General features: G+C 44.6%; 1 protein-coding gene across 1 annotated transcript in view; it reads left to right on the top strand.

Moving 5' to 3' along the window:
- CEP290 (centrosomal protein 290) overlaps positions 1-27588 on the top strand; it is a 1386965-nt gene that overhangs the window by 582957 nt on the left and 776420 nt on the right. The window contains exon 27 of the mRNA XM_086918001.1: positions 11133-11338. Within this exon, the coding sequence (XP_086774127.1) occupies positions 11133-11338 (206 nt within the window). The remainder of the gene's footprint in view (positions 1-11132; positions 11339-27588) is intronic.

Raw genomic sequence — 27588 nt, 5'->3', positions numbered from 1 at the left:
AGACGTGGGTCCCAGGCACTCCACACCACTGGAGTCAAGCTAGCCGGGCTGATGAGAGGTGTTACCTCGAAACCGGTCCGGTCCTCGGATGCTTGATTCCGTTCTGGGAAGGACATGGCTTTTGTAGTTAAGACTGGACTGTTCCCATGGGGCACAGGGTCAGAGCTGATTTGCATATCGCCATTGTCTAACCCAGGGTGGTGTGGAGTGCAAAAAAACGATGGATTAGGACCCAGATCTTTTGACTGGGTTGAATGTGTGACATTGATCCTCATTCGGTCCATCACCTGTTGTTTTTGCAATCTCGCTATAAGTGTACTGGGGATGCCCAGACGTGGGTCCCAGGCACTCCACACCACTGGAGTCAAGCTAGCCGGGCTGATGAGAGGTGTTACCTCGAAACCGGTCCGGTCCTCGGATGCTTGATTCCGTTCTGGGAAGGACATGGCTTTTGTAGTTCGGACTGGACTGTTCCCATGGGGCACAGGGTCAGAGCTGATTTGCATATCGCCATTGTCTAACCCAGGGTGGTGTGGAGTGCAAAAAAACGATGGATTAGGACCCAGATCTTTTGACTGGGTTGAATGTGTGACATTGATCCTCATTCGGTCCATCACCTGTTGTTTTTGCAATCTCGCTATAAGTGTACTGGGGATGCCCAGACGTGGGTCCCAGGCACTCCACACCACTGGAGTCAAGCTAGCCGGGCTGATGAGAGGTGTTACCTCGAAACCGGTCCGGTCCTCGGATGCTTGATTCCGTTCTGGGAAGGACATGGCTTTTGTAGTTCGGACTGGACTGTTCCCATGGGGCACAGGGTCAGAGCTGATTTGCATATCGCCATTGTCTAACCCAGGGTGGTGTGGAGTGCAAAAAAACGATGGATTAGGACCCAGATCTTTTGACTCGGTTGAATGTGTGACATTGATCCTCATTCGGTCCATCACCTGTTGTTTTTGCAATCTCGCTATAAGTGTACTGGGGATGCCCAGACGTGGGTCCCAGGCACTCCACACCACTGGAGTCAAGCTAGCCGGGTTGATGAGAGGTGTTACCTCGAAACCGGTCCGGTCCTCGGATGCTTGATTCCGTTCTGGGAAGGACATGGCTTTTGTAGTTCGGACTGGACTGTTCCCATGGGGCACAGGGTCAGAGCTGATTTGCATATCGCCATTGTCTAACCCAGGGTGGTGTGGAGTGCAAAAAAACGATGGATTAGGACCCAGATCTTTTGACTGGGTTGAATGTGTGACATTGATCCTCATTCGGTCCATCACCTGTTGTTTTTGCAATCTCGCTATAAGTGTACTGGGGATGCCCAGACGTGGGTCCCAGGCACTCCACACCACTGGAGTCAAGCTAGCCGGGCTGATGAGAGGTGTTACCTCGAAACCGGTCCGGTCCTCGGATGCTTGATTTCGTTCTGGGAAGGACATGGCTTTTGTAGTTCGGACTGGACTGTTCCCATGGGGCACAGGGTCAGAGCTGATTTGCATATCGCCATTGTCTAACCCAGGGTGGTGTGGAGTGCAAAAAAAACGATGGATTAGGACCCAGATCTTTTGACTGGGTTGAATGTGTGACATTGATCCTCATTCGGTCCATCACCTGTTGTTTTTGCAATCTCGCTATAAGTGTACTGGGGATGCCCAGACGTGGGTCCCAGGCACTCCACACCACTGGAGTCAAGCTAGCCGGGCTGATGAGAGGTGTTACCTCGAAACCGGTCCGGTCCTCGGATGCTTGATTCCGTTCTGGGAAGGACATGGCTTTTGTAGTTCGGACTGGACTGTTCCCATGGGGCACAGGGTCAGAGCTGATTTGCATATCGCCATTGTCTAACCCAGGGTGGTGTGGAGTGCAAAAAAACGATGGATTAGGACCCAGATCTTTTGACTGGGTTGAATGTGTGACATTGATCCTCATTCGGTCCATCACCTGTTGTTTTTGCAATCTCGCTATAAGTGTACTGGGGATGCCCAGACGTGGGTCCCAGGCACTCCACACCACTGGAGTCAAGCTAGCCGGGCTGATGAGAGGTGTTACCTCGAAACCGGTCCGGTCCTCGGATGCTTGATTCCGTTCTGGGAAGGACATGGCTTTTGTAGTTCGGACTGGACTGTTCCCATGGGGCACAGGGTCAGAGCTGATTTGCATATCGCCATTGTCTAACCCAGGGTGGTGTGGAGTGCAAAAAAACGATGGATTAGGACCCAGATCTTTTGACTGGGTTGAATGTGTGACATTGATCCTCATTCGGTCCATCACCTGTTGTTTTTGCAATCTCGCTATAAGTGTACTGGGGATGCCCAGACGTGGGTCCCAGGCACTCCACACCACTGGAGTCAAGCTAGCCGGGCTGATGAGAGGTGTTACCTCGAAACCGGTCCGGTCCTCGGATGCTTGATTCCGTTCTGGGAAGGACATGGCTTTTGTAGTTCGGACTGGACTGTTCCCATGGGGCACAGGGTCAGAGCTGATTTGCATATCGCCATTGTCTAACCCAGGGTGGTGTGGAGTGCAAAAAAACGATGGATTAGGACCCAGATCTTTTGACTGGGTTGAATGTGTGACATTGATCCTCATTCGGTCCATCACCTGTTGTTTTTGCAAGCACCGGGTAGCTAGGGTCATTATTAGTTATTGCCCTAATATGCTGTAATATCCGTTGGTGCCCAGGCAGTTTTGTGCTTCCAACATATCTGAGATTGCAACTACACTCAAGGATATATACTACATATTCGCTTCTGCATGTTAAATGCTGTTTGATCATTTGGGGTTTTGAGCCGAAAGCCGTCATGTATGTTGTTTTATTTATACCAAATGTGCATGCTTTACAGCTGATACATTTGAAAAACCCCTTCCTTGCCTTCAGCCAGTCTGAGCTAGTCTTACATTCTGGGCTACTGGTTACTAAAATATCGGCCATTGAGGTAGACTTTCTAAACGTTATGGCCGGATATTCAGGAAGTGCATTGCCTATGACAGGGTCATCCTTTACTATGTGCCAATTATTTTTAATTATTTCGCGCAAAGATTTGTGCTGACGGTTGTATGTTAGTATGAGTCTAGGACTCTCATCTACCACTGATGTTACTTGTTTTTGGGATTTCATCAATGTACTGGTTTGTACCAATAAGTCCTCCCTGACCCTCGTCCGGGATTTCTGAACTGCGCTTTTGATGGTTTTGGCACTGTACCCTCGATCCATAAATCTCAATTTGCTTTCCTGTTGATGTTTGACCAGTTCAGTCTCACTGCTACAAATTCTGCGCAATCTAAGCATTTCCCCATAAGGGATACTCTGTATGAGGTGTGCTGGATGTGCATATATATATATAAATATATATATACGTATATATACGTGTATATATATACGTATATATACGTGTGTATATATATATATATATATATATATATATATATATATATATATATATATATATATATATATATATATATATATATATATTATACAAACATCAGGTTGCCACTAGTGAGGAGGCCATCGCAGGGGATACGTTTCTGCCAACGAGGGTTCCCACAGACACAGCCTACAATTTTTTTCCTTCAAGTACGTGGCTCAACGCGTTTCGAGTTTGCAAATTACATCCACAGTGGGTTGAAGGAGAGTTGAAACCGCATCAGTGGAAAATAAGTAACCCCAACGTCTTTGAAACCTCTGCTCCACTCTGGCATCGGGGATACGATGCCTGGATCCGGGAACATGCGGCGGGCCGACCTCGCGACCTGGTGGGGCCGCTATAAATTCAAACATCAGGTTGCCACTAGTGAGGAGGCCATCGCAGAGGATACGTTTCTGACAACGAGGGTTCCCACAGACACAGCCTACAATCCTTTTCCTTCAAGTACGCGGCTCAACGCGTTTCGAGTTTCCCCTTGTTCATGAGCCACACAAACTGCAGGGACACAGCAACTATTGATTTGGAACACCTGCTTTGATAAAGCCCCCACCCCAATGGGCGTATTTTGCCGTCTCACTCGTCGTATGCAACGCAATGCATGTAGGTATTTGCAGTCCAATCAATTCAGTATTACCCTAGTGGGTGCTGCCAATGTCACAAAGTTTACAAATTAAATCCACAGTGGGTTGAAGGAGAGTTGAAACCGCATCCGTGGAAAATAAGTAACCCCAACGTCTTTGAAACCTCTGCTCCACTCTGGCATCGGGGATCCGATGCCTGGATCCGTGAACATGCGGCGGGCCGACCTCGCGACCTGGTGGGGCCGCTATAAATTCAAACATCAGGTTGCCACTAGTGAGGAGGCCATCGCAGAGGATACGTTTCTGCCAACAAGGGTTCCCACAGACACAGCCTACAATCCTTTTCCTTCAAGTACGCAGCTCAACGCGTTTTGAGTTTCCCCTCGTTCACGAGCCACACAAACTGCAGGGACACAGCAACTATTGATTTGGAACACCTGCTTTATTGATAAAGTCCCCACCCCAATGGGCGTATTTTGCCGTCTCACTCGGCGTATGCAACGCAATGCATGTAGGTATTTGCAGTCCAATCAATTCAATATTACCCTAGTGGGTGCAGTTGCCGTGTCGCTGCAGTTTGTGTGGCTCGTGAACAAGGGGAAACTCGAAACCATTTAACAAAAAAGGTGATCTGCGAAGCGAACTCTACCTCTCTGCCAAATTTGGTGTAATTCCGTTCATCCGTTCGGGCTGTAGCCCTGGCTAAAGGTCCTATGGGAAATTGCATGGGGAAAACACGTTTTGGGACCCCCTTTTTTCTCAGCCCCAGCTTCACGAATCACCCCCAAACTTTCAGGGAAGGAGCAGAGCGGAGCAGGCCATTTTCTTGGAGAAATTCACGAAGATTCGTCAACTGGTGCCAAAGTTATTCTAAATAGAATGTTGCGGATTTCCTATGGAAACTAGCTCCTAATTATAACTACCTAATACAACAACCTCCTTTATAGACAGCTACAAGGTGTGGCAATGGGGGCCAGCTTCTCCCCAAGCTTCGCGTGTTTACACATGGGAGCCTGTGAGGAGCTGGTCCTCAAAACCACACATAAGGAGGCATTCGAGACCAACGTAAACGGGTGGTTTCGATTCCTTGATGATCTTTTTGTTATTTGGAGGCGGAGTGAGCAACAGGCAATCAAATTCATCAATGCTATTAACACCAATGATCTGAACCTTGCTTTCACTGCAACTTTGAATCAGGAATCTGTAACCTTTCTTGACACAGTGGTATATGTATCTAATGGTAAATTGGAAACGAAACTATATCGGAAAAGCACTGCTGGCAACAGCATTTTACATGCGAGTAGTGCCCACCCTTCTCACCTCATTGCCAGCATCCCCTATGGGGAAATGATGCGCATAAGAAGAATTTGCAGTAATCCATATGATTTAGAGGTAGCCCAGGCAGCAAGTAGAGAAAGATTCTTACAACGAGGCTACTCTGTACAACTCAATGAGGGAGCACGCACCAAATCTATGGTTCCCAGCATACAGGATCTATTCAAGAAATATACTGATGACAATTGTTCTAGTGAGTTGGCCCTGATAACAGATGGTGATATCAAATCTAATGAAAACAATGCATATTTGGATCATCACTGGGTACAGTAGACAGCACAAGGCCATATATAACATAACTAGCAGCCCGACCCGACGTTGTCCGGGAGCAAAAGGCTGCTTCAGGGCCCCCGCCCGCAGCGCAGAAGAGTTGTCTGTGCAAGTCCTGGCCCTGTTCATCTGATTTGGCCCACTTGTGTTATTTTTTTAATTTGTATGTATTGTTTTCCGCGTTTTATGTTGTTCGCAAGATGTGAGGAAAGTGTCGTGTCACCTGTTTAATGTTTTTTTTTCTTTCGAAGGCTCTTTCCGTGTGTTCGTTTTTGTATCCCTTCAAAGAAGTTTCCCTTTCGTTTTGTCAATTGTGTGGTGAAGTCCTGGCAGTGCTCGAGTGATTATGGGCAGTTGTGTTATTTTCGTTATTCGTATGTCTTATTGCAAGTGTTTTATCTTGTCCGCAAGATGCGAGGAAAGTCTTGTGAATGCGCTGTCCATTGCGTTTCTCCGTTAAGAAATGTCGGCTTTTTTTGTTCGTGTTTACCCCCCTGTGACGTCGTTGGTCAATGGCTAATGGTTAAAGACTTTTTTTTTTGGTAAGCTGAAGTTGTGTGTGTGTTTTCTTTAGTGCGTTGTGATTGGTGTAGTATGCGATCCTGCCCCCTGTGTGGCGTCACTTGACATTCCTCGTCGATGGAAGGCCCGCCCGGTTTTTAATGCAAAGGCGTCAATGTTGTCTGGGTAACTGCAATGAATGTGTGTATATTTCTTATAGCGCGCACCTCTGCTGTTTTTGTATATTGGTGTTACCGCGCTGTATGTGTGAATTTAAATTCATTGAAAACGCATTTCCGCTGTTTGTGTTGGGATTTGTAAATATTTGTTAGAAATTCAGTGAAAGTGCATTTCCGCTCTATGTCTGCATATGTAAGTGTGTTGTGAAGTCGCTTGGCCTATGTTTGTTATTTGCACTTGGCACTGCCCTGTAAACGCCCACATTTGTTGTTTGAGACGCCCACGGCCACGCCCCCAAGGGACTACTTTACCACTATTGGCGTTTTTGCTTTTTTAATGTATATGGTGTACATATCTATAGCCTATGTCCTTCTGCCACATCTCCCCTTTCAAATGGTGTATTGGGTGTAGTGATTGACGCATTACTTTTGTAGTTTACCTGGCTCAAAGGTTTGTGTTCTCTCTTTATAATAGTAGTATAGATAACAAAAACTGGCCTATTGTCACCAATGACCCTGTCATTGGCTCTACCTTACCAAACAGAGCAACACTCACTTTTAGCAAAGCTCCATCTCTCAGAGATAAGGTAGTAGATACCTGCCGAGAGACCTTAGAAAGGACGACATGGCTTGACAACACCAGGGGTTTCTTTCGGTGCAAAACCTGCAAGTCTTGTACACATGGGGTCAATAAGAAATTTTACAGAGATGGATTTAGCACTATTGAACATCCTATCATCCAGGTCCTGATGTGCAAAACTGAGTTTGCTATATATGTCTTGGAATGCCCCTGCCCGTTGAGCTATGTTGGTAGCACCAAATTGCCTGTACACAAGCGAGTGCTACAACATTTAAGAGCGATAACTAATCAAGACAACACGTACCCGGTGGCACGCCACTTTCGTGATCACCACCAGAGCAATAACAACAGCTTAAAGTTCTACGTTATCGACTCAATGAAGGCCAGCCGACGGGGGGGTGATAGGAAGGCCAAACTGCGAAGACTCGAAACTCGATATATATTACAACTTGATACTAAGGCACCAACAGGCCTTAATATTACGGAGGACATGTATACATGTCTACCTTGTAGATGATAGCTATCACATTCTTGATTGTCTTTCGGAGCCTTCGCAGTTCCAATACACATACTGGTTCCATTAGAATAACAATCTACCAGATCATCTATCTATCTGTGTTTTCATTATGTTTAACCCTTATAGTACCAATCCTTCCACGAAATCTGCAATTATTTAGTGACTGGATCAAACAGTTATGTTGACACCCCGGCTGGGGACAACAGGGTATTTGATTGAGATTACACCTATAAATACCTGGCTCTGCTCTGAACTGGTATACAATTTGATGTATCAGATGTCTTTTTTAACGCACTGCTGCTACTATGATCAATATGATCAGATATGTAAAAAAAATACACCTATATTTTAATATTAATATCATTGTAGGCACTTATTTCGATTTGTCACATTATAATAGTTTTAGTAGTAATACGGACATAAGAAGTCGACACACACTATGTATGCTGTATGTGTTCTAGTCAGGGAGGACTAGAATGGAGTGCGTCTTAGCAATACTTACACATCTATTAACCCAGGCACTGCATTATTATTAATTCTTGCTTTGACCTTCTGGGTAGAATTTACTAGTCAGAATGAATCAACCTAGGAAGATGACAATTACTGATGTGTATATATATGTAAATATATTTATCAATTGCGTAATTTGCACATTATTAGGTGAACATCTTTGCAATTTTTGTACTATCAGCTATTTTGCACTATAAGAACAATATCCATAAACCCTTAATACATTATAGGCGTAATGTGATATACAATGTTTACAATGCAGCTTTTGCACTTATTGCGCCGATTTGCACAGATTTTTTATAAAGCGAGAATATAGGCCAGTAAAGTTTTGGGATAGCCTATTAGATGTTTACTATAATCTATTTGTTGTGATGTATCGGTATTTTACCATTATTTTATCATTTATTACAATTTATTATAGAAGTACGCATTACCATCAGCACTATTTTAACTGTGTCTATTTCTTTTATGTCCATTGAACTACAAATCATGTGGTGTCAATCACAAGCAATCACTGGCACTTTAAAAATGAGCAAATGTATGTGGGACGTTGTCATGTGAGCAAGGCTCCAAGGAGCCGAAACGTCATGCGGCATACTCTGCAGTAATTAAACGATATGCACCTAATTGGTCCGTGTTGTGGTGATTTTTTGGCGTCTTACCTGGCGTTGAACTGGATATTCGATATATATATATATATATCTCCAAAATCCTGAAGTGCAGCAAATTCGCAGCGATACAGCAATCAGGTACAGACCACTCCAGCAATCTTAGTGAAATAGTGCTTTATTTCTCCATATCAGGTGGCACGACGCGTTTCGACCGGGGCAACCCGGTCTTGATCACATGACGCGACCATAAACCAACGAGATTAAATACAGGTAGAACTTCTTTACTCCTCCCTCATTTTGTCATAGAACTAATAAAAAGACTATCCTAAAAGACAATTCAGAAAAGGGGGTGGTGATGAACAGAGTGTCTGAGTTAAGCAGACCACTCTTACCCAGTCCAAAGAACAGGGCTTGATCCATCACCGTTATTTAGCTCACTGCACCATCCCATCTCAGAACTTGGCTATATGCAAATCAGTCTGTCCCTTGCCCAGTGCATCATGGGAACAGGGCAGACTAAACTACCAAGCCAATTCTTCACCAGAAAGGAGACAAGCTTCCGGGGACCGGTTTCTGGCATTTCTGCCGTCGTCGGCCCGGCTTGCTTGAATCCTGATGGTGCAGTGAGCAAGGGACTCATGTCTGAGTATACCTTGCCACACCTAAAAGACATCCATCCTATAGCTTTTTTAAAAATAAGCAGTTTACAGTTGATGTGTAAAAGTTGTACAGAACAAATCTAATATACTAAATTATATATATTGCAATATACACCATGTAAAAAGATATTTTCAAGAATTATATAAAAATTATTTCTCTTTTTCCTTTTTTACTCTCTTCAATATATATATATGTGTGTGTGTGTGTTTTGCAGTAATGGTTGCAAATATTGTAGGAGGCTTGCGATTACTAATAGTGCATTTGTCATTGGCATTACCCATTGCTATTTGCCAAGATCTTTATGTTGGTGAGATTTGTGGTTGCAAGGTGGAGAATGTATGCTGCTCATTATTTATAAACAGGGTGGTAGGGTACCTTGACAGGGATGGGGGTGATATGCTATTGCTATCAAAGTCTCCCCAAGAGATCTAGCAGTTATTGAATGATTTTAAATCTTTTTGCGATGAGCTTGGTCTGGAGCTAAATGACTCAAAAACGAAGTATATGGTCTTCACCAATGGCTCTTCGAAGACACTTAAGAGATGTATGTCTGTCGGGGATCGCCACATTGCTCCACCTTTGATTATTTGCGGATTCGCTTAACCCCGATTTTATGTTGGGCCTCCCACATAAAGAAAGCACATCTCTTGTTGATTGAGCAAACCTCCCACATAACTAAGATCCATAAAAGATCTGTGTCAGGTAAAGCGGCTCCAGCACTAGACCTTTATAATGCAAAGCTCAAGTATCTACGTAGCAGAATTGTGAGGAAGTGGGAACACTGTCTGTCTTTTTGCTATCGAACATCATTTTGTAAGATCTCTCCTCAATCTCCCTGGAAGTTCCCCTCTGACTCCAATTTTCCTTGATTTGTCCCAAAGAAAAATTGCCTATAAAATGGAGTACAAGCTTTTAATGTTTTGGTATCGAACATGGACAACAAAAGCCCTTGCCTCTTATTGAGTGGGACTTACGGACATCATGGCATCCGCTTGGTGTGGAAATTGTTTCTCCAATTTAGGTATAAGACACTCCCCACTAAGGTGTCCTGCAGTAGATGGCGAAGCCATGCCCCACCCTGATGATATGTGTCCTGCATGTAAAAGGGCCCTGAATCTCTGGTCTACCTATCATTCTTTTGCCCTCACTATAAAAACTTGAGGTCCAAGTGGAGTGGTCCCTCTGTGTAGGTACATTGTTTCTAGGCATTATCTGGCAGTGCTCGGAATACTCCGCACAGATACTAGGAGAGTTCTGGTTATTGGCTTAGCTAAATTCCTGATGACTTTATTGATTAGACGCTCGAAGTGCATGTGTAATTTATTTCATTTACTGTTTTTATGGATTTATGTGTTCTTTACCCTATTTTTAGTATCAATTTGATTTTAACTATTTATCTATTTAAAATTAAATTAATTGTCTATTATATGTACGTATCCTTTTGTTAATCGGTCTTATGCCCTTTTGCTGTCAGGAAGGCCACTTTGCTATTTTGAACAGTTTTTAATGTTTGTCGAGTTTGTATGTATGTTCTGAATCGCACTTTATAGGATCTCTGTGATCAAAAAGAAACTGATCATCCAAAAATCTTCAAATCTCTATATTGCCCATAGAGAATAAGAAATAAGCGAATTTCCACTACTTCTTGTTCTCCTGTTTTAGGAGAATCGGCCAGGTTTCCCGACAGAGCTGGCCTCGCATTGTTGGACTGTAGGTAGGCAGGGACTACCACAGTGAATTCAGAATTTATTTTAGCACTGAATTGTTTCTAAAGGGTAAGGCGCTATGTGTGACATCCTCCATCCCCTGCAGTACAAACGTTATGAACTTTGAAAAACAAAGTATTAAAATACAGCAAAAGGCTAAAAGTATATACGATTTGGATGGTGTATCCAAATGTGAACATAAATTTAGGTGCATTGTTTTTTGTCTTTCTAACGCTGGATTATCCTTTCTCTTTTAGGTGGAGAGACAGCCATGGATAAGGCCACAAAAGCAGTTACAAACAGTGAAATAGTTTCCATCTCCAAGAAAATCACAATGTTGGAAATGAAAGAGCTGAATGAAAGACAAAGAGCTGAACATTCTCAAAAAATGTATGAACATTTAAGAACCACAGTACAGCAACTAGAAGAACGTAATTTTGAACTGGAAATCAAGTTTTCAGAGGTACATTAATTCTTTATTCTGCCATTTTATTTGATGGTTAAATATATTATAGCTTTAATAGAGGAGAATGTGAAGTTGAAAAAGGCTTTAAAGTAATTGAGCACACCGAGCTTTATCAAATAAAGAAGTTTGGTATTTCTCTCTAAACAAACGCACCTCAGCAAAACATGCAATGTACATCATTGATAATAATAGTAAACTCTACACTCTGTTATACGTTTGTACACACTCCTTTATAACATGTAGAATTTAATTTCAATCATAATGCATTATTAACATGTGCAAATATCATAATACATTTTGACAGTTCTTAGATCAAGAAGAGGTGAAGATGGCAACTCTAACCAAACTTCCACCACAGCAAACGCCATTGATTCAGAAACATACATGAGCCAAAGGATGTTTATGGTATGCCTTGTCTCTCTTTTTGTTGGCTTTTCTGAACTCAAGGCTAAACCATGCAAGTGGTGCTGAGAAGAAAAGAAGCAAAAAGAGGAGCGCAAAGGGAAGAAATAAAAATAGTAAAAAATAATAACTAAAGACCACTGTAAATACCCGGATGGAAATAGGAACAACAGGGATAAAAACAAAGTAAACTATTAAAACATTTTATTATAAGAGTCTCGTCTCTTAAAATCTATGGTAATTAAAATAGTTCAAACACCTGTTTATGTATTTTTTATGAGTTTTTAGTAGTGAAACCATGAGTAAGGGCAAATCTTGGTCTTAAATGGACCAGTTGTGTATGTGGTGGAGGTTTTGCCTGCTTTGGAATGCTATCATTGAATTTGTAAGAAATTATGGAGCTCCATGTATTAACGGGTGATTTCTGAAATGTGTATTCCAAGGTGTCACATACCTTCTGTGAGATTTTCTCCCAAACCATTTGGATTGTGGGAAAGGTTTTGGACTGTAGAAGGAGCAGAAAATTTACCCAAGTTGATTCTATCACAAGGTAGTTTTTGGAATAAGGTTTTCTGAAATGGAAGCTAGTAGCTCATGGCTGATGATTAAGTAAAGACTGCCAAAAGGAGCAGGTGCTGCTGAAGGCTGAATCATATTTCAAGGTCTTCAGTTCGATGTAGGGGTTACTTTCAGTTGGTACATTTACTAGTGCTCCGAAGGGTATGGGAAAGTTGATTACTGAGTGTGTCGCACAAACTCCTGCTATCCTTTGTTGGACTCTGCAAGCTGATCTTGATTACTTGTCAAGCTCTTAACAGATTTATCAATGTAGATATTGTAGGTCTTTCCCTTCTAAAGAGGAGGTCCAAGCTCAAGTGCAGTTATTGCTAATTTTTTATTCCTGCTGTGTTTCCATCACTTCGGCTTCTCACAGCTCTTCAGCTGGTCTTTCTCTCTTTGCAAGCTTTTCAGAGGATTTGACACACAGATGAAATTGGAATATCAACTCTAACAAGCAATTTTCTTATATGGCTGGAGGCACTTAAGTTTGACTAGAGTGGGCCGACCTATGACTCCAATGAAGAATTCCATTGGTCCAGAGTTTTAGCTTGGAAATAGGTAGACTAGAATTGGAAGCAGTCTTAGAGCCAACTGGGACTTCTGGTAAGTAGAAAGCTCCTGAGTTCGGTTCGTGACTTGTATGCCCCAAACATTGTACAATAAACTACCCCCAAGCTTTGGTTAGTAAAGGCCAATTCCTGATCATAGTTGATAAAGTCTGTATTACATAAAGTAATCAAAGGAAAACTCCCTAAAATGTAATAAATACCCTCCCACTCTTTTTTTGTAAGTAATTTGTTTATTTGTACATGATTAATTAAAATCTTTACAAAACAATAAAACATTGTTAAAAATGTGTTATGCGCGATTTCCTCAGTTTTACAAGTTTACCTAATCTCAGTTCATAATTGTCCATAAAATGTTTCGGGGTTATCAAACGTCTGGCTTTTTTTTGTCTGTTCCCAGTGAGCTCTTGTGTCTTTTTTCTACTAATTCAAAAAACTTTACGACCCAACAGTTTAATTTTGTTTTAGTGAGGTTAAAACACAATTTGACAGCCTACCTGCACATCCAAACACCATATGATTGGAAGGAGGGACGTCGTCGTCGACACCATGGAAGCAATCAGAGCTGCTTTCTCCGTCGACAGCTGCCATTCAGCCGTCTATGATTCCACCTTCGAGGAAAAAGCCATTTACACCAGACCTAACGTCTCCCAGTAGGGTGGAAAGATTGCCCCAACTCGCCTACTGCAGGATGAGGACTCAGACGAAGATCTGGATGAACAAGCCACCAGCTTTTCACACTTAATAGTGAAGTGCCAACGCACTGATGATGACGGGGATGCAGTGGAATTTACAGAAGAGACTGTGCATACTCAAATCCAGACGCAAGTCACGCCAATGGTATGCCTTCCACCGTCTATAGTTTCGGATTTGCAGTTCTTGATTCAAGACTACAAGCAGCGATTTCCTGAATCGCCCTCTGCTCCAGCGGGAACAAACCCAGCTGCATCTGCTCCGACGCCATCTTCACGGTCTAGACCACCACCATTAGTGATCCGACAGGAAAAAGAGCCAGTGCAGGATATCTTGTCTTCTGACGAGGAAGTTGAAGAACAGGGGGAAGGAGAGGTCCAAGATGACCAGTCTGATCATAGAGACGATGAGGACTACATCGCTCCTTCTCCTGCCACTCCTGAGCCCACTACATCAGACTCGCCGCCAGTGGACATTGGCGGATTTCACAACTTAGCGGAGAGAGCGGCCAAAGGATTCCATATGACGATGGAATCTCAGGAAATAGACTGTTTCCTGTACGATTTCAAAGACCCAGTTCGGAAAACAACCAGGTCAATTCCTATCATCGACCACATATGGGAGCAGGGAAAACAGCTGATGCAGACACCAGCCTCAGTCTCAGCAGTGGTACCACGGCTGGACAAAAAGTATAAGGCACCTACAACAGCGGCAGCCTGCCTTACTGGTCATCCAAAGCCAGATTCTGTGGCTACCCAGGCGGCACAGAAACATTCTAGAAATCCGTCGTCTCCATTGTCAGCTCCGCCAGACAAGGAGGGCAGGAAACTAGACAGTATTGGCAAACGCTTTTCCACCATTTCGGCCATGACCGTGAAAGTAGCTAATTCCATTGCGCTACTGGGCTGCTACAACAGGCAATTGTGGGAAGATATTGCTCCATATCTGGCGGAGCTGCCAGACACCGTAAAAGAGGAGGTTCAATCACTCCTTAAAGAAGGCCAAACATCAGCATCGGAACTTATTGATTGCGCGATGGATGCTACAATGACCGGCTTCAGACAGCTGGCAGCGACTGCGGTCTTGCGAAGGCAGGGGTGGCTCAAAGCTACATCTTTCTGCCAAGAGGTCCAAACTAAGGTATTGGACATGCCTTACGACGGCCAACACCTCTTTGGGGATAAAATCGACGAAGCTCTTCAAACAATCAAAAAAGATACGGACACGGCAAGGGCGCTTGGCACACTACAGTTTAGGAGCCAGTCCTTTCGAGGGAGCAGGGGTAGAGGTCAATCCTCTTACAGAGGATCCTACCAGAACAAATCTACGTACTCCTACAATCAGGGCCGGTCGCAATGCCAACAGCGACAGCAACAACAAGGTCGCCAGACCTCATATGGAAGGTCCAACTACAGGGGAAAGAATCAAAGGAAAACCACTGGAGGACGCCAATGACATTCTCCAGCAGCCAGTCCGTCCACAATCCCAGTATTTCAAACTTGGAGGAAAACTGACACACTTCCTCAACAATTGGAGATCAATTACAACAGACCGATGGGTGCTCCAATTGATCCAATTCGGACATTTGTTGGAATTCAAATCATTCCCCCGACAACTCCTGCTCGCAAAATGCAACACAAGAACTTACGATTACTCCTTCAAGAGGTCTTTTCTATGTTGAAGAAGGGAGCAATAGAGCAAGTACCATCAGCTCACAGAGGGAAGGGATTTTATTCCCGCTTCTTTCTGATACAAAAGAAAGGGAAGAAATGGAGGCCCATCTTAGATCTCAGGGCACTCAACGCATTCTTGAAGAGTCAATCGTTCCGCATGGTTACGATCCAGGAGATCTTAGGGTTGCTAGAGGAAGGGGACTTTGACGTCTCTAGATCTGCAAGACGCATATTACCACATCCCTATTCACAAAGGCCACAGAAAATTCCTCAGATTCGCAGTGGCGGGTCAACACTATCAATTCTGTGTCCTCCCATTTGGTCTCAAGTCGGCACCGCGGATATTCACCAAGTGCCTCTCCCCAGTAGCGGCTTTCCTACGACAGCATGGACACCAGGTCTTCCCATATCTGGACGACTGGCTGGTGAAGGTACCATCTATGGCAGGCGCAGCCAAATCCTCCAGCGCCTGTCTCAATCTTTTCCAGCACCTGGGCCTGACGCACAACCACGAGAAGTCTGCTCTACAGCCCTCCCGAATTCTTACCTTTCTCGGGGCAACATTGGACACGGAATGTTCAAAGGCATTCCTATCTCAGGAAAGAAAACACAAGCTTCTCACTCTGGCCACCTCGGTGGCCTCGAAGAAAACTTTACGAGTCCGTACGTTCAAGTCCCTCTTGGGGATGATGTCCTTGTGTATCCTGCTGATTCCCCACTGTCGGCTCAGAATGCGCCCACTGCAGGAGGCCTTGACCAGGCAATGGACTCAAAGCACATGTTCTTTCGAGGATCGCATTGTGATAACTCAGCAAATGACAAAGGCCTTACTCTGGTGGAGGTCGCCCAAGAACCTCTCACAAGGGCTACAGTTCCTGCTTCCTACAGCCCCACATGTGGTGACAACAGACGCATCTCTAGAGGGATGGGCAGCTGTCCTCCAGGAGTTGCAGATCAGCGGCAAGTGGACGGACCAGGAAACTCAGCTCCATATCAACCTCCTGGAGCTGAGGGCAGTTTTTCTAGCTCTGCAGGGCTTCCTACCGCGCATCAGGAACTCCAGAGTGCTCGTCAGAACCAACAACACTATGACGATGCACTACTTGAACAAGCAGGAAGGAACGCGTTCGCTCACACTATCGCGCGAATCGCAGAAAATTTGGTACTGGCTTGTGCTCCACGGTATCACGTTAAAAGCGGAGTATGTCCTAGGCAAGGACAACATCATAGCAGATACTCTAAGCAGACAGAGATCTATGTCCCACGAATGGGAGCTCGACCAAGAGGTGCTAGATCACATCTTCTCTGAATGGGGAACACCGCAGATCGACCTTTTTGCCACCAGGGAGAACGCCAAATGCCGCAATTTCGCAAGTTGGCATCCCCAATTAAGGTCACTAGGAAATGCATTTTCCATCGCTTGGCGCAACGTGTTTGCGTACGCCTTTTTTCCATTCCCAGTGATACCAAGAGTCCTCAGGAAGATGAAGACAGAGCACTGCACTCTGATTATGATTGCCCCGTTCTGGCCGAGGCAGCATTGGTTCACGGACCTCCATCGCCTCTCAGTTCAGCCACCAATCCGTCTGTGTCAACATCCATCCCTGTTCACGATGGCCAACGGCCAGGTACAGCACCCGAATCTGACATCTCTCAGGTTATCGGCTTGGCTCCTGAGTACCGAGAGTTCTGCCAGCTAGATATTCCGCAGGAGTGCAAAGATGTCCTCCAGAAGGCAAGAGCGGAGAGCACTATCAAAACCTACTCCTTAAAGTGGAAACGCTTTTGCATTTGGTGTAAGGACAAAGGTCTACATCCCTTTCAGGCTACTCCGGAGCAGCTACTACCATACCTGCTCCACCTGGCACAGTCGGGCCTTGCACATGCCTCCATCAGAGTTCATCTGGCGGCGATTTCACGGTATACGAGATCTTCAAAAGGGCTCTCTCTCTGGTCACACAGGTTAATAAAACAGTTCCTAAAAGGACTCTACAGATCCTTTCCTTGGCCACGGAGGGTCCCACCAACATGGCATCTCAATGTGGTCCTCAACCAATTGATGAAGCACCCTTTCGAACCCATCCACAGGGCAGACGTCAAATACATCTCCTGGAAAACAGCCCTCCTACTGGCACTGGCCTCAGCAAGAAGGGTCAGTGAACTACAGCCTCTTTCCATACAAGATCCCTTCATGCAGTTTAAGGATGACAGGGTGGTTTTAAGAACTAACCCTCGGTTTATTCCTAAGGTTCCGTCGGACTTCCATTTAAATGAGCTGGTAGTCCTCCGATCATTCCTCCCGAATCCCAGCACTACGGCTGAAAGAACTCTGCACTCTTTGGACCTGAAAAGGTGTCTTAAATTTTATCTTGACAAGACAAAACAGTTCAGGAAAACAAACCAGCTATTCATCGCTTTTAGTCGGCCAAGGAAAGGCATGCCGCTTTCCAAACAAAGTATTTCAAGATGGATATCTTCGGCAATTGCCTTTTGACACGACAGAGCCGGACGGCCTCTGCACTCAACGGTAAGAGCTCATTCTACAAGAGCTGTGTCCACATCGGCTGCACTGTTCGCTGGGGTGCCAATATTGGACATTTGCAGAGCCGCGACGTGGAAGTCGCCATATACCTACACCAGGCACTATTGCCTGGATACGGAGCTGATGCAGGATGCAGCAGTGGGCCAGGCTGTGCTTCGCCACCTATTCCAATGAGGTGAGCCTTCCTCCTTCCCGCCATCCTTCGCTGGTATGCACATTTATTTACTTATTTTTAATTATGTATTGATGGCTCATAGTCACATGATGTATATTATCTAAGACTGGTGTATGCTGTTCCATCAGAAATGTGCATAATGTATTGCTTGCTACTCTGATTCAGGCTTGTGAACCTATGAAAGACACCCATAATGCTGGATAAGAAAAGCATTACTTACCTGTAACTGCAGTTATCCAGTATTGGTGTCTTTCATAGATTCACATGCAACCCTCCCGCCTCCCCTGGAAGGACTCGCTGATTTCTCTAACAGTATTACACCTACCTAGCTTGGTGCGTACGAAAATCTGAGAGACAGAGGCTCCTGACAGGAAGGTTCTAGAGGGAGGTGGTAGCTGATTGGCTACCTTCTGGAGTTTGGTCCTTTTTACAAAAGGACATAGGCTACTAAGGTGAGGCCCTTAGGCCTATGTTTCTCTATATATGAGTATAGGACATTACTTTTCTATGTACCGGAGACTCCCGTCTCGACGACTGGGAATGATTCAGGCATGTGAATCTATGAAAGACACCAATACTGGATAACTGCAGTTACAGGTAAGTAACGCATTTCTTTCAGATGATCATGATGTTAGTCCCTCAAGTATAGTTCCTGCGAAGTACTTGGCCTCCACGTCTAAAAGGGCAATAAGCCGATAGTTATTTGGGTGTTTCCTATTGCCATGTTTGAAGATTGTGCTTATTACTGACCCATGCCAGGATTCCGGAAGAGTCAAGGTATTCTTTATATTATTGAATGTTGGTGTTAGTGCTACGCTCCAGAATTCCGCGTCTGATTTGTATAGCATTGATGGAATGCCATTTGGGCCTGGGGCACCTGTTGGTCTGCCCCTGGCTATTTGCCTTTTGACGTCGGCTGGTGCGGTAGCCAGATGTACAGACTTGTTGGAGAAAGAAGATCTTGGGTCGGGCACTAATTTATCCTTTCGAGGTGGTGGCTTAGATCCATTAGCGCTGGCTTCTTGGGTCGTGGCCATTATGTGGTAATTGCCCATTTTTTCCCTTCGAGCTTCTTTTGCTGAACTCCTTTTTCCCGACCTCTTCAAGGAATTCCTCTGTGTCACTGTTTGTGTTGTTGAATTGCTTGAATAAGTATTTTGCCCATGCTTCCTCCGTTATAATAGAGTTTAAGCCATGATGGTCTGGGTTCTTTATTCTCTTAATCATTTGCCAGAAACTTGAGCTATTTTGCAGTTTTATTTCGCAGAGGAGTTTCGCCCATAGCCCGTCATTTATTTGTTTCTTTTTTTCCCATTTGTTCCGTTTTAACAATTTTTTCGCTTTCCGTAGGGTAATTTGCAAGTCATGATTTGTTGGATCCTTTCGCATCTGTCGGTGTTCGTTTTATTATCTGTTTTTGCGTTTTCATTTCTGGAGTGAGTTGTGATTTGGTTAATGCTCCCTTTCCATGACTTGTCCTGTTCAACGGTATTTTTAATAATTTCAAGCTAGTGGCTAGGATGAAGTTTTGCCATACTTCTGATAAATTTATTGAAGAGCTTGCCACTTGAATAAAAAGTGTTTTCGCTGCAAGGCTTGTGGAGCTGATGTTACAGGGATTGCACCGGAGCTGCCTTAACCCTTTCGATGCTGATGACGAGCTCAGCTCGTCATGAGGCACAGTTGAGCTGTGCTGATGACGAGCTGAGCTCGTCATGAAGTATAGACTTTACAGAATCCCAGCACAGGGGAAAAATATCCCTAGCAGCGATGTGGTTAAGTTTGAAGTCACTTCAATGTCAATACCTGTGTATGGTTCAGTCTCAGGAAACAAATTGATTTTTATTGTGGCTTCCTGATGCAAGTGGTCGCTGAGGTCACTTGTCCCTATCTTGAACGCTGTTCCATTGCCAAGCATATTTAGAAATGTTAATGTATAGTCCAAGTGGAAAGATTGCTTATCTGAATGAAAAGTTGCGACCGGTGGATCGTCTTCTGGGAAGCGCCCATACAAGGCCCTTAAATTAAAGTTCTCTAATTGCCGTAGTAAGTTTTTTGAGCAATTTGTTGTTTTTTAAATTTTTGTGAAGCCCTGTCTTGGCACTCCCCATGCGGCGCTAAGATCTTGGTCAAGGCCATCACCTGGATCCAAGTTGATAAGAAACACATGAAGTCGCCTGCCAGGATGATTAAGTCAGAGTCCTCTTTGTCCAGTACTTTTCCTAAGTCTTTTATCAGTTCGTTGGCAGCTTGTCGTTTCCGTTTGGGGTGGATGTAAGTGTTGATTACTATAACTTTTGAAGTTGATTGTTTAACCTGAGTGAGATTTTTGCCACCTGTATTATGCTTGGAGGTGCTATTTGAGATTCTATTATCGTGATCTCACCTATCGTTGCTTTAGGTGCAAAAATCATTGGACCCCCAGATCTACGACCAACGGTGGAGCTTTTGTTTTCTGGAATACAACAGGATATAGACCCTTGCAGCTCAATGCCTTTTTCTCCCAGGTTTCTTGAAGCTGTAACAGATCAAATGAGTTTAAGTAATGCATAAACTATGGGTTGTTGCTTTTGCTGGATAAACCGTTGATGTTCCAAGTGCATATGCTAATTTGCCTGGTCTTAGCCTATAGATTATCAAGGTTTTGTCTTCTTTGTTAATTTGGACAATCAAGTATGTTGATGGTAAGTTGGATCGACCTCCAGTTTTGTGGAGCGCCCGACGATGCATGACCTGGGTTCCTTAGTTCTTGTCCTGAGAAGAACATTTTTGTGTCTTGGGGTTGCACTCTTGGGGAAGTGCTTCTTGCTCCTTTTAATACTGAGTTGGTGTGTTTTCGCGTAGGTGACCTAATAGGGGGTAGAAAAGGTGTCGGATAGGGGGGGTTGCTTTTCAAGTCCCAGTTTTATCCCCCATTGTTTGAACATAGCCTCTTCCTCCAGGATTTTTTTTGCTATCTCGTGGAGTTCCAGGTTGCTTTAGTTATTTCCAAGCGTTGTTGATCGTTGTTAGACAGAAACTCTATTTGGAGGAGGTCAGAGGAACTAATGTTTCCTGGGCTTGTGATCAAATTTAAAAGTCTTTTCAGTTCCCCCTGTTTAGTATATCATCTCTTCCTCAGGACGTATATTCTGGAGTAAAGAGAATAATGATCGGACTGTTCTGGTGATGCACTGTTTGTTCTGTTTGTGGTCCCTTATGACCGGGATGACCTGACTGGGAGGAACTGCTTGGGCTGCCAGTGACTGGGCAGGTTTGTTGCGCGCTTTGTTGCCTGTCTCTCCCAGGTTCTCTGATGATGTCAGTTGCTCCTCGTGTAGTTAGCTGAGGTAACTCTGCATTACTGGTCTTGGCATTGTCCCAAGTTTCAATTGCAGTTACAATTAAGTTTGAGGTTGAAGTTGCCATGATGGGTCCTTTTTTGTGCGTACCGTGTGCATTGGGGATTTCTTCCTGAGAATCGGTTGAATGGGACGGCATTATGGGTTCAAGTTTCCTTTTCCTTAACTTGGAGTTGATTTTTGGTTTGAGTGAGGGCTGCCTAACTCTGTCAGATCTCATTGCTCCTTATATTGTTCTGTGAGTATGATTTTTTAGGGATTTTTTTGTTTTTTTTTTTGTTTTGCTGAGTGATTTCAGCTTAAATTGAGGTTGTTTGTTTTTTGTTGCTTGGGATGCTTCCTCTCTGTAAGACCCCCCTCCCACCACCATACTTGCCCGGTCACCCCTTGCAACCCCACTGCTGGGGTTCACCAGGCCGCTGAGAGGTGTTGAGGGACGCTATAACCTAGGGATAAGGATATCTGATCAATTGAAATGGCACCCACGTATTGAGAAAATGGCCCTGAATCACAAACGTGTACTGGGAGTCATTGGGAGGGAACATAGAGCCTCACTATCCAGACCCATAGCACCTGCACTGGAGATTTATTCTGCAAAAGCTATAGGTAGTGCATTGTATGGAGCTGAGCTCTGGGGTTTCAACAATGTTGATCCCCTTGTTATGGCTGAAAATGAGTTTTTTAGGGAGCTTGTTTCATTACCGTGTGGTACTCCAAGCAAACCACTCCAATATGATCTTGGACGTCGATCAATTAAAGATCTCATTATCTTGCGCCCGCTTCTCTATTGGACTCGTTTGTGGCGTACACCTGAGCTATCTAGCTACGCAGATGGCCTTAGAGAAGTCATGAACATGCAGGGGTCCCATAAAATTGTTTGGCCTACTAGGGTAAATAAGTTTTTATTGGCTATTGGTTTTAATATTGCATGGGAGACAGGTGTATCAGTGTCTAAACTGGAGATTAAGAGAGCTTATTGGCTCTGGGTCGATGCCCAAGATTCTAGAGATACCAACCTGGGCAGGTTGACAGATGAGTTCCGTTTACACAAGACAGTACATCGTCTTGAACCCTATCTGGATGTCATTAGGAAACCCAGAGATAGGGCCCTATATATTCAGTTCAGACTGGGAACACTTCCGGTTCGTGAACGTACCTGTACGTTGAAACCCCCCAACAAAACATGTACAGATGAACCCGAAACCATCCCACATTTTTTCTTTGTATGTCGCGCTTATAATAAACCTAGGTCGAAATGGTTAAAACCTGTTTGCCGCCAGCTTGAGACCAAGAATCATGCCTCTGCCCTTAGAATCTTGCAGACAGATCCTAACACCACCCTAGTTTGTGGGGTGGCCAAATTTATTAGTTGGGCGTGCGTGATCAGACTGAAAGACCTCAGATAATTTCACAAGGCGACTACTTTTTAATTATGTCCAAAGCTGTAATTGGTTTGATGATTTTTTACTGTTGTATTCCTGCTTAAGTGCTTATTTAATGTTTTTTACAAATGAATTGTATTTTAACTGCCATGTGCTTTTTAAGATATTTCATATCGAAAAAAAACTTTGTACTACTACCACTATGCAAACAGAGGCGGGGGGGGGCGGGAAACAACAGTCACTCGACTCACCGGCTGCTTTGCCTTGGTGAGGCTCCAGAGCCCGCGAGATCTGCGTAAAAGGTTGGGCGAAGTAATGATTGCTGCCTGCCGCCCCTGCCCTTTAGTTGCTCTTTGCCTCTCCTTACCACTCCTTGCTGCAGTCAGAGGGCCGGTCAGGGCTGTTCTAGCTGTTCAGGCGGGCGTACCAGCGCACCAATGCTGCAGCGATCTCTGTGGTCAGCTCACTCTCTCTGCGAACTGGAAATGGAACCGGAGCTGTGCTCTGGACAGAGGGAGATACTGTTCTTGTGCATACAGCTCCCGGCTCCTCAGCTCCTGGCACCTGGAACCTGTCACATTCCTGCACCGCGGCACAGGCTGCTCCAAGCCCACAGCTGTTCCGGCTGATTCAGCTGACCCACGCAGGATGCAGAGCCTGTGAAGATGCCTGTCTGATGCTGCGAGATCGTGGGGGCCGAGGCGAGCGGTAAGCCTCAACCTCAGCCTCTGCAGAGCACAGCAATTCCTTTAGGGGTTCAGCGGGGTAAAGGACGCGTGAAAGCAAGGTAATGCAGCGAGGAACGGCGCAGCGTCCTCCACCTCCTCTTGCTGCTCAAACTCTCACTCGTAGCGTCTGGCAACAGGTCGCAAATCCCGGACTGGAATCACACAGTGCACTTTGGTTTCCCTCCCACTCAGTACTGAGGAAGATGTGGAAACTCCTTGAAGTCTGCACTATAGATTTGGAAATCTCAGGACCCACTTCCTAGCCAGAACACATATCTATGGCATAAGCATGCTGGAAGACTATTTACCAATATTTGTCTTTTTGAAGTCACAATATATGTTTTGCACCTGTATCCCAGGCAGAGTCAGGTGCACATTTAGCCTATTCATTTTAACTCTGTAGTCTCTGCTGGCACTGTATTTAAAAATGCAACCGTTTTGGTATTGGGTTTAAAGGCAAGGATAGCTGCATGTTTGGCTACTGTATTGCTGAAAAGCAGTACAAGGGCATGCTGTAGTAGATCTTCACTTTAATGTAACAAAAGCTGTAATTTACACAAAACACACAGGAGTGTAGCAAAGATGTCAAAATGGAGGCACAGAATACCAAAAAATGTTTTGGGGTTATGCATATGACTAATTGGTGATTCTTATACATTCATAAGGCAAATTTTACATTTGTTTGAGCCTAGAGGACTTATGTAGATATGAAGAAATGCAGACTTTCTTAATCATTTCATAAAGAGCAGGAGCTGGCTGGGCTTCCCCAAACCACTCCTGACATCAACTGGCTTTTCTTCACGCCTCAGACATTCCACAATCCACAATAGCCTTGCCAGGGTCTGATAACATCTGATAATCATGGTGGGGGGAAGGAGAAATGCTTAAGTACCACAGAAGGAACGCACCCCCCCCCCTTCTTTTTCACCCAAAAAACTGAAAAAGAGGAATAAAAGAAAACTAAAACAGAATACCGAACACAACTTAATCTTAAGCTGCAGAAAACATTACCCAGATAGATAAAAATTTAAATTTCCCATCCTGTGGAAACACATCTAGTCTTAGTGTAGATGAACCCCACAGGCTGAATCTGCTGAGGAATACTATCTCACCTACTGTCATGATGTACCCAAACTGAATAAGCATGTTGTCTCCCCATAAGTTTACCACAATAAAGGCCCTCGAGCGCATACCATCCCGAATTTTATGTTTAACCTTTACTAAAACCCTGTACCAATTCTCTCCAGTTCCTCTCATGCTGCACCTACTCCTTCTGACATGGTCCACAGTGGCAATCTCTTTAAAGTGCGGTTTCTGCATTCCTGTATATCTGTGTCTTCATGTATGTAGCAACGTTAGTATTCCACAGCCTAGTGTTGTATTTGCCAAACTCAACTTCCTATTTGTTTACCATTAAAAGTTTGTATAACATTAACTAAAGGAGATCTATAGCTGCACTGCACTAATATTTCACTTAAGGATTTAGTTCAACTGGTTGAAAAGGCACAATTCACCCAAAACACTATACACTTTCAGCTCAGCAAGGCCTGTCAGATCTTGTAGAGATTTCTTCAGCTGGAATCAGTGATTCCTTCCTACAGGGTGTGGAACTAGGTCAAAGAAATCGCATAAGTTGACGCTTTTAAACTTTCTCTGCTGGCATCATTTGATTAAAAAAAAAAAAAAAAAGCTACCTAAAGTGACTTTGAATCTCACTGCCTAACCTCCTAGCACTATCCAACCATATTCACTCACCATTCAGTCCGATTTTGTCTTGTCTAGACCCCAGTGAAAAGACCCTTACTGATGCAGACTTTTTAGCATATCTCATCAAGATGACGTTGGTTTCACTAGGTTTCCGTTTTAACTGAAGCTCCCCATGACTTGCATTAATATTGCATGAGCATTTTTTTTATCAACTGATTATATTCTAGTACTCCAAATACAGCGGATACTCGATAATAAACCTTTATTTTTTATGAACTTGATATATAACTTATATTGGTCCTTCCTTTAAGTATATTGCTTGTTTTTTATAGTATGTATGTGTATATATATATGTGTGTGTATGTATGTATGTATGTGTATATATGTACGTATGTGTATATATATATGCATAAGTATGTATTTACATGTATGTGTGTGTGTGTGTGTATATATATATATATATATATATATATATATATATATATATATATATATATACACACACATGTATGTGTATATCTATGTATACGTATGTATTTATGTATATATATATTTATATATATATATATATATATGAGTGTGTGTGTGTGTATATATATACTAGCAGCCCGCCCCAGCGTTGCCTGGGGCAGAAGGGGGCTGGGGGCAGCATTTCAGGCTTGCGTGCACTCCCGCCCCGGCCCCCGCCCGCCACAACATTGTCCGTGTCCCGGAGCCTGAGCCTTACCTCAGCCGCCGTTGTTCAGGGCCAACCTCCCGCCCCCCTCCCCCTCCCGCCCGTGTCCCGGAGAGCCTGAGCCTTATCTCAGCCGCCGGTTCCGCTCCAGGCGATTTTCCTCCTGTAATTCATCATTTGCTACCTCCCGCTCCCCGCGCATGAAGCAGCGCCAGTCACTCCAGGACTCACCCCCGTCCGCGCTCTAAGGGATTGTCCAGTCCTGCTCCAGGCGCCCCGCCCGCACAGGCCGCCACTTCGCCCAGCAGCAAGCAGGGCCGCGACAGTCCTCCCAGCAGGTCGCGATCTTCCGTCCATGTGCACGATCCGCAGAGATGCACAGCCTCTGACACCCCGGGCAGCACGATTCGCCGCCATTTCAGGAAGTGTTGCCAGGGAGCGCAAATGATGTCAGCACGCACATGGGTACGATCCACAGGGCTGCACAGCCTCGGACACCCCGGGCAGCACGATTCGCCGCCATTTCAGAAAGTGTTGCCAGGGAGCGCAAATGATGTCATCACGCAGACATCGCCTCCGGCGATACTTGCAAGGGACTACTTTATTTTTATTTCTAAATTTTTTAAACAACGTATATTTTTTATTTTTAATAGCCTATGTCATTCTGCTTGCCCTGCGGTTTTCAAAGATGTCTTGGGTGTTTGGATTGGTGGTGTACTTTTCGAGTTTACCTGGGTCAAAGGACACAGTTCTCTCTTTATAATAGTAGTATTTATATTCATTTCTAAATTGTTTAAACAACGTATATGTTTTATTTTTAATAGCCTATGTCCTTCTGCTTGCCCTGAGGTTTTCAAAGATGTCTTGGGTGTTTGGATTGGTGGTGTACTTTTCGATTTTACCTGGCTCAAAGGACACAGCTCTCTCTTTATAATAGTAGTATAGATATATATCTCCTCAACAAAGACCAATATGAAGGGGAAGCTCTGAAACAACTGCAAAATTAGGAACATTACTTACCGATTAACACATTGGAATATGAAAAACGTATAAAATCTTTCCAAGAACTAATTACCAAATGGAAAAATAAAGGAACACTAGATCAAGATGACTATACATTTTTGAACTGTGATATCCGGAAGTGGACACCTTCTACCACCTGCCCAAGTACAAATATTTTCCCCCAGGACGACCAATAGTGTCCTCTAAAAATAGTCTGCTGGAGAGCACCTTAATGTATATAGACTACTTCATTGCCCCAATGGTCAAAGATTTAAGTTTTCACTTCCTGAAATGGCGGCGAATCGTGCTGGCCGGGGTGTCCGAGGCTGTGCATCTCTGCGGATCGTGCACATGGACGGAAGATCACGACCTGCTGGGAGGACTGCCACGGCCCTGCTTGCTGCTGGGCGAAGTGGCGGCCTGTGCGGGCGGGGCGCCTGGAGCGGGACCAGACAATCCCTTAGAGCGCGGTCGGGGGTGAGTCCTGGAGTGACTGGCGCTGCTTCATGCGCTGGGAGCGGGAGGTAGCAAATGATGAATTACAGGAGGAAAAACGCCTGGAGCGGAACCGGCGGCTGAGATAAGGCTCAGGCTCTCCGGGACACAGGCGGGAGGGAGCAGGGGGGCGGGAGGTTGGCCCTGAACAACGGCAGCTGAGGTAAGGCTCAGGCTCCGGGACACGGACAATGTCGTGGTGGGCGGGGGCCGGGGCGGGAGTGTACGCAAGCCTGAAATGCTGCCCCCAGCCCCCTTCTGCAACGCTGGGGCGGGCTGCTAGTATATATATATATATATATAT

Source organism: Lissotriton vulgaris, chromosome 1_1 (genome assembly GCF_964263255.1).
Source record: "Lissotriton vulgaris chromosome 1_1, aLisVul1.2, whole genome shotgun sequence".
Taxonomy (NCBI): domain Eukaryota; kingdom Metazoa; phylum Chordata; class Amphibia; order Caudata; family Salamandridae; genus Lissotriton; species Lissotriton vulgaris.
The sequence above is the reverse complement of the archived record's forward strand: the minus strand, read 5'-3'. Positions and strand labels throughout refer to the sequence as shown.